This window comes from Oryza glaberrima, chromosome 5 (genome assembly GCF_000147395.1).
Source record: "Oryza glaberrima chromosome 5, OglaRS2, whole genome shotgun sequence".
Taxonomy (NCBI): domain Eukaryota; kingdom Viridiplantae; phylum Streptophyta; class Magnoliopsida; order Poales; family Poaceae; genus Oryza; species Oryza glaberrima.
This window is the reverse complement of record NC_068330.1, coordinates 49,962-62,837: the sequence shown is the minus strand read 5'-3', so window position 1 is coordinate 62,837 and position 12,876 is coordinate 49,962. Positions and strand designations below refer to the sequence as shown.

At 45.5% G+C, this 12,876-nt stretch overlaps 4 protein-coding genes across 8 annotated transcripts; 3 read left to right on the top strand and 1 right to left on the bottom strand.

Moving 5' to 3' along the window:
• The first annotated feature begins 421 nt into the window (after positions 1 to 421).
• Positions 422 to 3,125, top strand: LOC127772603 (abscisic acid 8'-hydroxylase 4-like). Of its 4 annotated transcripts, none has more exons than XM_052298550.1 (6): positions 422 to 1,648; positions 1,781 to 1,861; positions 1,949 to 2,063; positions 2,358 to 2,464; positions 2,544 to 2,707; positions 2,803 to 3,125. In XM_052298550.1, exons 1-6 carry the CDS (start codon positions 623 to 625, stop codon positions 2,903 to 2,905), a joined length of 1,596 nt encoding a protein of 531 aa, XP_052154510.1. In that variant the 5' UTR covers positions 422 to 622; the 3' UTR covers positions 2,906 to 3,125. The 4 variants fall into 4 exon arrangements, with proteins under 4 accessions (XP_052154510.1, XP_052154512.1, XP_052154511.1 ...); XM_052298552.1 differs by having other exon boundaries at positions 423 to 1,648; positions 1,985 to 2,063; XM_052298551.1 differs by having other exon boundaries at positions 423 to 1,648; positions 2,553 to 2,707.
• A 1,607-nt stretch (positions 3,126 to 4,732) lies between these two features.
• LOC127773404 (50S ribosomal protein L28, chloroplastic) lies at positions 4,733 to 7,174 on the top strand. The gene is made up of 2 exons (XM_052299467.1): positions 4,733 to 5,002; positions 6,626 to 7,174. Exons 1-2 carry the CDS (start codon positions 4,822 to 4,824, stop codon positions 6,856 to 6,858), a joined length of 414 nt encoding a protein of 137 aa, XP_052155427.1. The 5' UTR covers positions 4,733 to 4,821; the 3' UTR covers positions 6,859 to 7,174.
• Positions 7,175 to 7,534: 360 nt separating this feature from the next.
• Positions 7,535 to 8,932, top strand: LOC127773403 (uncharacterized). The gene is made up of 2 exons (XM_052299466.1): positions 7,535 to 8,008; positions 8,137 to 8,932. The coding sequence occupies exons 1-2, from the start codon at positions 7,723 to 7,725 to the stop codon at positions 8,454 to 8,456; spliced, it is 606 nt and encodes a 201-aa protein (XP_052155426.1). The 5' UTR covers positions 7,535 to 7,722; the 3' UTR covers positions 8,457 to 8,932.
• On the bottom strand, positions 8,923 to 12,876 carry LOC127773402 (peroxisomal membrane protein PEX14-like). Of its 2 annotated transcripts, none has more exons than XM_052299465.1 (11): positions 12,654 to 12,876; positions 12,342 to 12,544; positions 12,193 to 12,250; positions 11,763 to 11,935; positions 11,495 to 11,678; positions 11,213 to 11,383; positions 10,692 to 10,723; positions 10,568 to 10,610; positions 10,375 to 10,442; positions 9,605 to 9,649; positions 8,923 to 9,515 (listed from the first exon to the last, which is right to left on the bottom strand). In XM_052299465.1, exons 1-11 carry the CDS (start codon positions 12,706 to 12,708, stop codon positions 9,048 to 9,050), a joined length of 1,500 nt encoding a protein of 499 aa, XP_052155425.1. In that variant the 5' UTR covers positions 12,709 to 12,876; the 3' UTR covers positions 8,923 to 9,047. The 2 variants fall into 2 exon arrangements, with proteins under 2 accessions (XP_052155425.1, XP_052155424.1); XM_052299464.1 differs by having other exon boundaries at positions 12,342 to 12,550; positions 12,654 to 12,873.

Here is a 12,876-nt window from a genome sequence, read left to right as displayed (position 1 = left end):
CTCTGGATGGTTATTTATGTATTTTTGTTGTATTTTTAATTATCTATTTTGCGTATACATTAGATATAAAAACTTTGTGATTTTCCTATTTTTAATTAATTGTCGCGTGTGAAGGGACCTTAGTGGTAGGATGATGATACATAACCCCTCCATTTCTAAATATTTAACGCCGTTGATTTTTTAAAATATGTTTGACTGTTCGTCTTATTAAAAAAATTAAGTAATTATTAATGTTTTTTCTATCATATGATTTATTGTTAAATATACTTATACGTATACATATAGTTTTACATATTTCACAAAAGTTTTTGAATAAGACGAACAGTCAAATATGTACTTAAAAAATTAACGGTGCCAAATATTTAGAAACGGAGGGAGTACTACTATAGTAGCTAGAGTAGATGTGTTGACAAGGGATTGAGTGAGTGCGTTGTAACGGTGGGCATGGAGTGGCCTTGTAGCTAGGCTTATCATGATGATTGATGATATCGGAGTAGAATTTATCATCAAGGCCCAATTAAGGGGCAGGGCTCGATCAGCTGTTTGTGTAGTTGGAGCGCGCGGTGGAAGATGAACAAGCTCAGCAACCTAGCTAGCTAGTCGTATACCGATCGATCGATCGATGAATATGGAGTCCCTGGCAGCAGGAGCATGGTGGGTGGTTGTGCTTCTTCTACTCGTCCTTACAATTGTGGCCTCCTGGTACCGGTCATGGTGGAAGACGACCGAAGCGGGGGGGCCGCTGCTTCCTCCTCCGGCAGCTGGTGCAGGTCCATGGTGGGTGTGGGTGTGGCAGTGGCGGGAGACGGCGGCCTTCCTGGCCTCCCATGGCAGCGGGCGGGGATTCTACCACTTCGTGCAGGAGCGCTACAAGTTGTACAAGGGGGAGGGGGAGGGGGAGGCAACCTGCTGCTTCCGCACCGCTCTCATGGGGCGCGTCCACGTGTTCGTGTCCGCCTCCCACCCCGCCGCCTCCCAACTCCTCACCGCCGAACCTCCCCACTTGCCCAAGCGCTACGCCCGCACCGCCGCCGACCTGCTCGGCCCCCACAGCATCCTCTGCTCCACCTCCCACGCCCACCACCGCCACGCCCGCCGCGCCCTCGCCACCACCCTCTTCGCCACCCCTTCCACCGCCGCTTTCGCCGCCGCCTTCGACCGCCTCGTCATCCGCCACTGGACTACGCTTCTTCCGCCTCATAATCAAAACCAAGTCGTCGTGGTGCTGGACGCCGCTCTCCACATAAGCTACCGCGCCATCTGCGAGATGCTGCTGGGCGCCGGCGGCGGAAAGCTGAGGCCGCTGCAGAGCGACGTGTTCGCCGTCACGCAGGCCATGCTGGCGCTGCCGCTGCGCTGGCTGCCCGGCACGCGCTTCCGCAGGGGCCTGCACGCCAGGAAGCGCATCATGGCGGCGCTCAGGGAGGAGATGGCGGCCAGAAATCACCATCACCATCACCATCACCACGACTTGCTCAGCGTGCTCATGCAGAGGCGGCAGCTTGGCCATCCCGACGCCCTCACTGAGGACCAGATTCTGGACAACATGCTCACCCTCATCATCGCCGGCCAGGTTACCACGGCCACCGCCATCACCTGGATGGTCAAGTATCTCAGCGACAACCGCCTAATCCAGGACAAGCTACGGGTCAACTATCTTCTTCTTTCTTTCTTTCTTTCTTTCTTTCTTCAAATTTTCAATTCAATCAATACACTTACATAACATATAGGAGTACCTCACATACATGGGCATAATTAATTAATTAATTGTACTGTGCAGGCAGAAGCATTTCGGCTGGAGCTTAAGGGTGATTATTCTCTTACTATGCAACACCTAAACGCCATGGACTATGCGTACAAGGTAGGTACTCCTCCCCTGCATCCCCTTGCTAATTGGAGTACTACTAGCAAGCTTCTTAATTAATTATTCCTACTTCTTACTGTAAAGCTTAACTTCAGCTGTGAGTACATAATATTTCATCAGGCAGTGAAAGAGTCGCTGAGGATGGCCACTATAGTTTCCTGGTTTCCAAGGGTGGCGCTCAAGGACTGCCAGGTTGCAGGTGACTGGAGTAGTATCTTACAGTATACTATTATTAATGTCTTGCTCAATACGAATTCAAGGAAATTAATTAAGCTTATACTACTACTCTTTCCGTTTCACAATGTAAGTCATTCTAGCATTTCTCACATTTATATTGATGTTAATGTATCTAGACATATATATCTATTTAGATTCATTAATATTAATATTAATATTAATGTAGGAAATGCTAGAATGACTTATATTGTGAAACGGAGAAAGTAGTACACTTGACATGCTGAGTAATTTTGACATTGCATGTATGTATATACAGGGTTTCACATAAAGAAGGACTGGATTGTAAATATTGATGCCAGGTCTCTCCACTACGACCCGGATGTTTTCGACAACCCAACGGTGTTTGATCCTTCTAGGTTCGACGTACGTACGAATTTCTTTACTTGCTTGGTTGCCTCTACATTTTTCTACTATCTGAATCTGAATTAAGCAACTGTTGTAGTGTCTGCAGGAAGAGGGAGAGGGAGATGATGCGAAGCTTGGGCGTGCACAACAACAGAAGAGGAGGCTGCTGGTATTTGGAGCAGGCGGGAGGACATGTCTGGGGATGAACCACGCCAAGATCATGATGCTTATCTTCCTACACCGCCTTCTCACCAATTTCAGGTAGGTTAGGTACTGGAGTACCAGAAACCAGATGATGCTCTCTATCTCGTCGACTCTTGTAATCGATTACAACAACACTGCTGTGCTGATTTCAGATGGGAGATGGCAGATGACGATCCAAGCCTTGAGAAATGGGCAATGTTCCCCAGGTTAAAGAACGGATGCCCCATTCTGCTCACACCCATCCACAATTCTTGATAATGTTCCAGATTAATTAGATTCTTCATGATGACTTGTGGACCGTGGCTGCCTAGCTACTTTATCTGTTTAATTAGTAAGGTAGTATTAACAAAAACTGCTGTCAATTTATTCGAAACTAGCGGTATTGTACTGTAACTAATAGCCTAGAGATGGAATTCGGAGGAAGGATATTCCTTTGTTATTTGTAATAAATAAAAAAGACCTGCTATCTGGAGTAGATGTATCAAGACTATTCATGGTAAATTTGCAATCGGTGAGGAAGAAGAAAGAAACAAATAGTTGGATACGTGACGATGGTGGCGGAGGAGAAGAGGAAGCATAGCAGGGTGCGGGACGCCCATGGCCAAAATAAACAGAGGATTTTCAGTATTTGCCATCCGATTCAGAGCGCTTTCATGATATGCTACTTAATTCGTACCACTTTTGACTTTGCTACTAAAACTGCAAATTTCTTCAATCCTTATCACTTCCATCATTTGGTGTTAGTTCTCTGTTCTCACACGCCGACGAGTTCATTCGTCCACCACGAAAGGAGCTCCTCTGACTTAAAGTTAGAAGGATATGGGTCCTTGACAGGTGCGGCCCACCTTTATAGGCCCATATGTTAGAGACGCATGTCCCTTTGACTTAAGTTAGAGGAGCCTTGTCGGTCCACCACACACCAACACTGGTAGGACAGACAACAATCCTCCACACCGCCTGCGAGGGGGTCCTCTTCCTGTCTTCCTGGCCATCAAGGAGGCGAGAATCAACTCCACATCTTCTCGGGTGACCTCTTTGATAGCTCCTTCGGCGAGGGATGGGTGGGTAGAAGTCAAGGAGGCTGTTCTTGAAGACGGAAAAGAGAAGTAGGGGCCGGCTCGACCTCGACCCGGTGTTGCGATGTCGTCGCGGGCATGCCGGTCTGTCTCCTCCGAGAGCTCCACTGTCTCCACTTCAAAAGCCATCAACGAGGAGGAGCCCAAGAGCGACGTGGAGGAGTATGAGGAAGAGGAGGTGGACCAGTGGGTAGAAGTGTGCTATCTGGAATGGAGGTTGATGCGAAGGGGATCTGGAAGTGGGAGCCGGACTTTTGCTACTGTCCCCATCTTGGACGCTCGCGAGAATGTGTGGGAGTTGGTGGTGTGCGACACGACATTGTCCCTCTAGTTCACTTGCTTCTTCCCCAAAACCTCCATCAACAACGTCACCCTCCGCATGCGTACTCGTCTTCATCACTACCGCTTGAGCTCAAGTTTTGCCGCCACCACTGCAGCACCCCCTTCCCATCCCCGCGGCTCCTCACACTCCTGACACAACTGGGCTTTCCTGCAGATAGCTCATGAGCTCGAACTCGCCGGCTCCCTCACCTACCTCCTCTTCTCCCCCGTCGTGGACCACTGGAGCCACCTCATCACCGACCTCCCGCCACCATTACCACCTCCCGTGGACGGGCTCGCTGGCCGCCGCCCCTCTCCCCACTGGAGATGGGAAAGAGAGGGGGGAGGTGGAGAGATGGGGAAGAGAGGGGACAGGTTGGGAGGAAGTCCACTTTAAATTTTATTTTTCTGATTGGTATGCCACGTTAGTGAAATCAGTCATCCATAATACCATGAGACTGATTTGGAAGGTTTTTCCAAAATGGGGGGGAGGGGGTGAAGATTGCTGGTATTGCGGTTTAGAGATACCATTAAACTCGACGTAAAATAAGGGACAATAAGTGGACTTATCACTGTGAGTAATACTAGTAGTAATGAGAGTTGGGCTTGGGCCGCCCTTTTCTACAGTACTACGATATATGGGCCCCTGCTCACACAGTACATAGAGAGACGATTATGATAGGATAGGAGAAACAAGTTGTACGCCACGCCGCAGCCGCACAAGACTTGATCCTCCTCCTCTTCTTCTTCTTCTTCCTCCAGGCTCCAGTGGCGATGGCGACCATGCTCTGCTCCTTCACGCCCGCCACCAGGGCTCCGCTCCTTCGCACTTCCTCCTCCTCTTCCTCTCTCGGCTTCGCCACCTCGCAACTCGCCGGCCTCAGCCTCGGCCTCTCCGCCGCAGCCACCACCGCGCCCTCCGCCGCCGGTCCCAAGCTCCACCCCATCCTCGCGCGTACGTCATCTGCCTCCTCCTTCTTCTCTCTGTTTCGAGCCATCCACCCGCAGATTGACATTACAGTTTTACATTACACCACCAATGTCATTTCTGCTACTATTAAAGTTGTTACTTTATCCTTCGTTTTTTTTTTGCGCCATCCAATACTCCACTGTATATATACTACTACTAGAACCAGATGACCTATTTGTTAGTAATTGATTGCTTTAATCTCTCGAAAATAGACTAGCTGTCAATCTATTACCATAAACTCAGATCTTTCTTTGTATTTTTAAGATAATGGAAGCTTTATTGAATTTGGTCGTTCTTTGCACCATGTCAGTGCACAACCAATAGATACCACACAACAAGAAAAACAGAACTAACTCAACGATTAAGGACCTAATATCGGAAGACTAGGTTGCCGCTCATGTGCCTGGGTAAAAAAAAAAAAAACCTTGACCACATGCTCCAAATGAAGACAAGCCGAACAGACAAAACCCCTGTAATCTGGCTTCTTGAGAATAATCCATGATCGGAGCCAATGTGTGATCAAGAAAATAACCTGCAAAGAAGAAGAAACAATTTTCCTGTCAAAAATCACATCATTCCTTTATAGCCAAATAGCCCAACAAGTCAACTCCTAGTAGAAAAAGAGGCCTAGACTCTTTGTTTTGTCGCAAACTCCATTGCCCAGACATATGTGACACACTCCTAGGTGAAGAAATGTTCGATGCAATCTGGATTAAAGACCAAACTGATCGGGCTAGCCGACATTCAAAAAATAAATGCTTTATCGTTTCTTCCTTGTGGTAAAAACAATAGGTCTTATTCCCTTTTCAATTCCGTTTAGCCAGGTTATCTTTTGTTAACACCACCCCTCGACATAAATGCGATAGAAACATTTTCACTTTGAGAGGGATTTTTAACTTCTAGATATGTTTGTTAAAATTGGGAACTCTTGTATGTGCTGAGGCAAGATAATGAGTTTTAACCAAGAATCTTCCATCAGGTGTTAGATTCAATTTAAAGTCATCTTTCTCGTGTGACAACACTATATTAGCAATGCGTGGAAAGAGATGATTCCACGCCACTAACTTAAGGCCAATAATATCCTTGCGCCAAGTGAAATTTAACAGGGTTGTTTAGAATATATTTGAAATGGTTGCTTGTTTATGTCTGACAACCATCTCTTTGTTTCTCTAAGACATAAGCAGAGGTTCTTCTTCTTACTAGTGTATATAAGAAAGAAGGGGGAAAAGAAAAAATATAACTATTCTGGCCATTTCAAGTTATAGTTTTAGTTTTATTCTAAGTCAACCATTCATAACTTTAACTATCAATTTCTTATTTAAAAAGATAATTGTGACTTATCAATTTCTAGAAATTTGTAAAGTTTAACAACATGTTAATTGTACTATATATTATGAAGGTACTTTTCATGATGAATATATAAACACATAAATATTATGATATTAAATGTTTGGCTTATGACAAAGTTAAGGACAAGTAATTTAAAAGGGTGAGATTATACTTTATCATTTGTTTGCATGATGCCACAAATTATAGAAACTAGTAGTAGTAGGAACAAGATGGCGTGTATGGTGATGTTGTTGTATGATGTGGGGGTGGGTGACTCAGGCCGGATATGCCCCTTCACGGACAAGAAGACCAACAGGGCGAACAAGGTGTCCTTCTCAAACCACAAGACGAAGAAGCAGCAGTTTGTGAACCTGCAGTACAAGAAGCTGTGGTGGGAGGAAGGCAAGCGCTTCGTCAAGCTGCGTCTCTCCACCAAAGCCCTCAAGACCATCGAGAAGCATGGCCTCGACGCCGTCGCCAAAAAGGCCGGCATCGACCTCAACAAGAAATAAATCAAATCATCATCATCATGATGCATACATACATGTTTCTCTCATCAATTGCCGCTGTGCTGAATAGACCAGAGCTGTATGTAGTCCATTATTAAATCCATTCATCTCGATGATGCAATTTATTGTAGAGTACTACAGTATGCATTCATCGGTGGTGGTGGCCGGCTTCGTTTCCTTAAATTTCCTTTTATCCCGTGTTGCTGCTGCAAGTCCGGCTCGAATTGTTTGCTACTAGTGTTTCATTTCGGTCGAGTTCCTAATTAATACTGTATGTTGGTTACGAATTATAAGATGGATGGATGTAACTTGAGCAGCATCAGGTCGTGCAGTTGGCATCTTGCGCTTTTCACTTTAGAGTGTCTTCCAGTCTAAGATAGCTGAAATTGATTAATTATTTTATTTCCTTTTTGGCTATTGATATTTAATAAGAGCCTAAATGAAAGAATTAACTTGTACAAAATTGAAAAGCTGTTTGTTTTGTACAAAAGGAACTCCTACGCCAATATTGATTGTTCTACTGCTATGGCCTGTCTGGTTTGAGATAGCTGAAATTGATGGATTGTTTTATTCCCCTTTTTAGCTATTGATATTTAATAAGAGCCTAAATGAATAATGAACCCCTACAAAATTAGAAGGTTGTTTTTTTTTCTCTCTAAAAATGTAGAGACGAGAAAAAGGTGTTGAGTTGTAGACGTGGAGCAACCCGGCAGCTCCACACACGCGCAACCTCTGTCTGTCTCAAGGACTGCCAATCCCTCGATCCCCTCTTCCCCAGTCCTCACTACTAGTCTCACTAGTCGACGTCTCCTCCCAAGTCCAAACGGTGCCATTGAGATCGAACTCGAAGAGAGATACTAGTAGTCGATGAGTATGGAGATATCCATGGAGAAGAATTTGGAGAAGCGGTCGCGCAAGAGGAGCAGGTACCTCTCCCCTCCCTACACCTTCCCCTTCACTACAGTCACTGTCCAAGACGACGTGTCCGTATCCGATTCCGATCAGTCGGAGGACCTCACCAATGTCGCCGTGGCGGACATGCTGTCGGCGCTCCACGCCGCCGCGCTCTTGGACATGGATGCTGCCAATGTCCACCTGCTCCGCCGCTTCTTTACCCTGCACAAGACCACCTCCCCTTCTTCCTCCTCAACCCGTAAGCAACTTCAATCCATTATATTCATTCTAGTACAGTATATACTAGCATAGCATAGGATATCTATCTCTTCTTCTTGTACTCTTTTATCTTGAATGCTGCTGCCTGAGCCTCATTTATTAATGCAGGTATCAACGCTCAAGCTGAATTCAATCCAAGCAGCAGCCGCCAAAAGGAGGAGGAGACTACTAGTAAAACCAAGAAGAAGAAGAAGAAAGAAGCAGCAGCAGCAGCTTCTACTCCAACAACAACAATCAGGCTCCCACTCACGGATGTTAGGAACAATCTCCAGAAGATGATCTCCTCACTGCTGGGCCGCTCGCCTACAGCTACTGCTACCGCTAGCCATGACCATGGAGCAAAGCTTGCGCTTGCGGGAGAGATGCGAGGCCTTTTGGCCAAAGTTGACAAGATGCTCTCTGCCACATCCCCTGCCAATCGCCACTAAGCTCCATCTGCTTCCCCACTGTGGAGTACTCACTCCTCCTACCTTAGGAGTATCTACTAATTAAGGTGGCTAGCTGCTGCTAATCTCCGCATCATCTCATGTTAACCACTCCACTTGTTAATGTATGGCTCTAGAGTTGCATGAACGTATGGATCTATGCTTATATGCACCTCCTCACTAGTCTGCCTCTAATTTATCTCTTGTTCGTTTACTGGGTTTGCCATAGCATCGATCACATATGATATGATCGTCGACTGCCATGCTATTAACAAGCGGCACATCAAGCGGAGAAGAAGGAACAAAGATTATCCTTCCTTAACATATGCCATCTCCGCCTGTCATAACATAACCAAGTAAAAATGTCTGCTTGTTTGTTTTAATCACCGTGTATGTATGTAATGTAATGTAATGTATCGGTATCACTCACAGTCACAGCTAGTAGCAACACTTGTTATTTGACGTAGTGTAGTATAAACTCGACCACAAATCGAGATCTTCTGTTACCACAGTAGGCGTTCCCGTACTGATCCAAAATAAATACATATTCCAGCTTCTCAACATCATCTCGTCCCAATTTAAAACAAATTGTTTCTAGATGGCTTCTGCTTGTTCTTCGATCTCACTACGTCCGGCGTCACTGCCATTAACAAGCGCCTCTTCAGGAAGAGGCGACGAACTTGAAGCACCGTTGGCATGCGTCTCGCTGGCTGCCTCTTGAGAAGCTTCGCTCGACGGTTGCTTTGCGAGGGACTTTGGTTGACGGATGGCAGCCACAGCTTCCGGCATCACAACGCCCGGAGGCTGCGGGGGAACCCAGCGGCGCTGAGGCGGAGGCGGAGGCGACCTTTCCTCAGCCCCACTTATGTATACCGATGGCCTGGCCTCCTCTGCTTGAATATCCGGAGCCGGAGCCTTCCCGTTCTGATTCTGATTCTGGTGATACGAATACGAAGGTCCCCCGCCATAGTTGTCCTGAGTTTCAGGGCATCCGTCATCACTCAACTGGCTGTTGGATCCGTAGCCAATCCTCTGCTGTGAGTATTGCTGCATCTCCCATGGCTGTAGTTTTTCATCATGCAAAGCCTTTAAATGTCAGCTTCCAAGTTCCTCATGTTACAGCAAAAGAAAATAAAGGTTCAGGACCACACCTTACTCCCTGAAGACCTATTATCCCCTCGGTGTGCAGCAGATGTCTGCAGAAAGCATAAACATTATTAAGATAGTAGAAATAATTAGGATAGAAGATCAAGGTCCAGTAGGAGGCATTCTTCCAGCGTTAACCGCACATAACCACAACAGAAGATCCCGCAAAAAAGGGCAACACAAGGAAGATGACAAAAATGAACTAATGACATTATTATTCATTTGTACATACACAGGAGCATGATCGATTAGTGCAGTCTTGTTTTTACAGAGGGTAGAACACAGTTGTAACATAGTAACATATTGATGGCAGATCTTGAAACTTGAAAGCAGGTCAAGTTGAGCTATTAGAAATGCTATAAAAGTATGTTAAACATGAGAAATATATTATATTTGAAGATCGAGCTGTACTACTTTGAGAAAATCTATTCATCTGAGGGTTAAAAAAATAGCCCAGTTTATAAAAATGACCTAAAGGGCCGCACCAGCTAAATACAATTGAACAGCTTGCCATGGGCTTAGAAAGGTACTAGTATATGAAAAGAAGCTATATTGCTCGACAAATTTATTGGTTGATGTGCGATATTTGGTTATGATTTAAAGGAGTTCATTGGCTGAAATGTGATACTGTTAAAGGCTAGATAGGAAATAATTATTTCTTTTGAGATATAAGGAAGTAATGTGACATGGGCACCACAAAACACTAAATTGTGCCTAAAATTGATGCCCAGCTAATTTCAGCAAATCTTGATTTACAGCGTGATCAGTTGCCTACCTCAACGTACGATCTTGAAAATGATCCAGGTGTAGCTTCATTATGTGTTGACGCAAATGAAGGCCTCCCTGCTCAAACAAGCAGCTAATGGTTGGGAAAAGTAGGGTAACACCAGAGACACACCAGGCGCGCGCGCACAAAGAGAGAGAGAGAGAGAGAGAGAGAGCAGGAAGGAACTTGAAGTTTTACTGACCTGAGCCAAAATCACTGTTTGGCACACCATACATATTAGTTTGCTACAAAAAGGGAAATGAGTCAGATATTCCTGTTATCTTGATCACGTTATTGGAGTGGAAAAGGAACAATGTACAACACACCTGAGAGGCTCTCCATGGAGTGTTAACTGGCCCTAAAAGTCGCAAACAATATGGTGAGACTCATAGTTATCAGGGTTAATAATTACATTCAATCGTAAAATGAAGTGATGCCAAACAATAGAAGAAAAATAAAGAATGCTTTCGGTAATAGGCAAAGGTAGCATTTATAGTCTCCTGCCAGTATGGTTGCAGCATACCTAGGGAAAGTATGTAGTGCAAACCACATATGTAGTGGAAATCTGGAAACTGCCGTTGGATCGAAAAATAGATGTACGAGATTCGTCCACGACACCAAATAAAATTTCTACTCATGAGTAAATCTGCGAGTAAAATTTTTACTCGTGATGACATGGACAAATCTCAAACGTCTATTTTTCAATCCAACAGTAGTTTCCGGGTTTCCACTACATATGTGGTTTCCACCATATATTTTTCCGCATACCTAGGCTAACCTTGCAATGCGATTGTATGCAAAGAAACAAGCACTTAACTATAAAATGATGGAGAAATTAGGTACTGACCATTCCTTGCAGCAGAAGGGGCATGCTCTTCCAATGCCCGGTACTGAGAAAACCTATCTTCCCTGGTAATATTTATAGAATCCCTGCTATGGTTCAGAGACTCACATAAGGATTTCAATTCTTTTGCTTGGGAATCTAGTGCTTGTGTTAATGTCACAAGTATCTTCTTTTCTGTCAACAAACATGCAATAATCAGAATGAGTGATATAAGAAAATATATAAAATATGAAGTATGTTTAGATGAATTGGGATAGCCAACAACAAAGGGGAGCACTGTGAAACCTTCATCCTTTGAAGCAAGCAATTCTTGGTTAGTTTTGGCAATAGCAGAAACAGCAGATGCAGAAGCTTTTACAGCTTCAGCAGTTTCCTCATCGATCTTGGACTTAATTTGCCTGCCCTCGTTTTCATCACCTTCAGCTACGACCTTGCGGATCCAAGACTTAAGCCTAGGAAGGAGCAATTTCTATGCAAGACATGCAAATTTGATTTATGGATGAATCAGTGAGTTGAAAAGTTTCAGATATGTGGAGAGGTGAGCAGAAGATACCTTGACAAACACAGCAGCACTAACTCCAAAACCAAGCAAAAGCCCTGCAGCGACGAATGCACGGTACCAGCTGAACTTGGGCTGTGTGGCAACAATAATAGAGCCAGCAGGTGTTGCTGGTTGCCTTGGTGCATAAGGTTGCACAACGGTAGAAGAGTGGTTCTGGTTGTTGGCTGCAGCAAAGCAAGCAAGACAAGGCATATGATCGACATGGAGGTAAGAAGGTGAGTACATACATCTGAATGGTCCTTGTAAACACTTTAGCTATGAGACACAATTTGTGCAGGTACCATTGTTTGACTCGACACAAGAAGTGGATGGAATCATAACAGGTGGATATTTGGTGGGATGAAAGAAGACTAGTGCTCTTATAAGTATATTGCTAAGTATGTCAAACTAAGTAGAGAAGAAGAAAGAAGGTTAAGCTTACGGTGCTGTGAAGGCGAAGGGGAAGCAGCAGCAGTAGCAGTAGCGCTGGGTTGCGGATCCTGTAGTGTAGGAGGGCAAGCAATTTAGCGGTAGCAAAACTGAAAGACCCAAGAAAGAAGGGGGGGTGTGAGTATGAGATGATACACTTACGGGGACTCGTCGGAAGGCCTCGTCGATCTCGTCCTTGGTAAGGCCCTTCTTCTCTAGGAAGGAGCGGCGGTAGAGGACGGGGGAGCCCCTGACCTTGGGGTGGGAGAGGAACTTGACGGCGTTCTGGACATAATCCTCTCTCACGGCCACGGCCGCCGGAGTGGCGTTGGCGGCGGCATCCTGCTGGGATTGGGGTTGGGGATCTGCTCCTGCAACCACTCCAGTCAGTCAAACCACCCAATCCAAATTTCCAAATTCCAAATTCCAATCAAATCAAGAATCAGATATGTGCGGGGGAATCAAGAACCAGACCTTGCAGCTGCTGCGACGGCGGAGTGGTGGTAGGGTTTGGGTCACCGGTGGCCATCGAATCGAAGCGAAGCGAACGTACGTGCGCGCCAACCAAGGAGAGCTTGGCTTCTTCAACCCCCCAAGTCCCCAACCCGTCTCGTGCTGTCGTGGACGTGCCAAACACAAACACTGCTCAACCACGTACCTCTCTCTCCTATATGCTGCTGCCCTATATCCGATCCGA

What these genes read in the sequence shown, in the direction of transcription:
- LOC127772603 (XM_052298550.1), top strand. Translation starts at nt 623, where the DNA reads ATGAATATGGAGTCCCTGGCAGCAGGAGCATGGTGGGTGGTTGTGCTT. An exon ending in CCATGGACTATGCGTACAAG is followed by an intron (nt 1,862 to 1,948) that starts GTAGGTACTCCT and finishes CTTACTGTAAAG; the next exon opens with CTTAACTTCAGCTGTGAGTA. An exon ending in CGCCTTCTCACCAATTTCAG is followed by an intron (nt 2,708 to 2,802) that starts GTAGGTTAGGTA and finishes TGCTGATTTCAG; the next exon opens with ATGGGAGATGGCAGATGACG.
- LOC127773404 (XM_052299467.1), top strand. Translation starts at nt 4,822, where the DNA reads ATGGCGACCATGCTCTGCTCCTTCACGCCCGCCACCAGGGCTCCGCTC. An exon ending in GCTCCACCCCATCCTCGCGC is followed by an intron (nt 5,003 to 6,625) that starts GTACGTCATCTG and finishes TGGGTGACTCAG; the next exon opens with GCCGGATATGCCCCTTCACG.
- LOC127773403 (XM_052299466.1), top strand. Translation starts at nt 7,723, where the DNA reads ATGAGTATGGAGATATCCATGGAGAAGAATTTGGAGAAGCGGTCGCGC. An exon ending in CCCTTCTTCCTCCTCAACCC is followed by an intron (nt 8,009 to 8,136) that starts GTAAGCAACTTC and finishes TTATTAATGCAG; the next exon opens with GTATCAACGCTCAAGCTGAA.
- LOC127773402 (XM_052299464.1), bottom strand. Translation starts at nt 12,708, where the DNA reads ATGGCCACCGGTGACCCAAACCCTACCACCACTCCGCCGTCGCAGCAG. An exon ending in TTTCAAGATCGTACGTTGAG is followed by an intron (nt 9,650 to 10,374) that starts GTAGGCAACTGA and finishes TGCTTTCTGCAG; the next exon opens with ACATCTGCTGCACACCGAGG. An exon ending in ATAGGTCTTCAGGGAGTAAG is followed by an intron (nt 9,516 to 9,604) that starts GTGTGGTCCTGA and finishes GAAAAACTACAG; the next exon opens with CCATGGGAGATGCAGCAATA.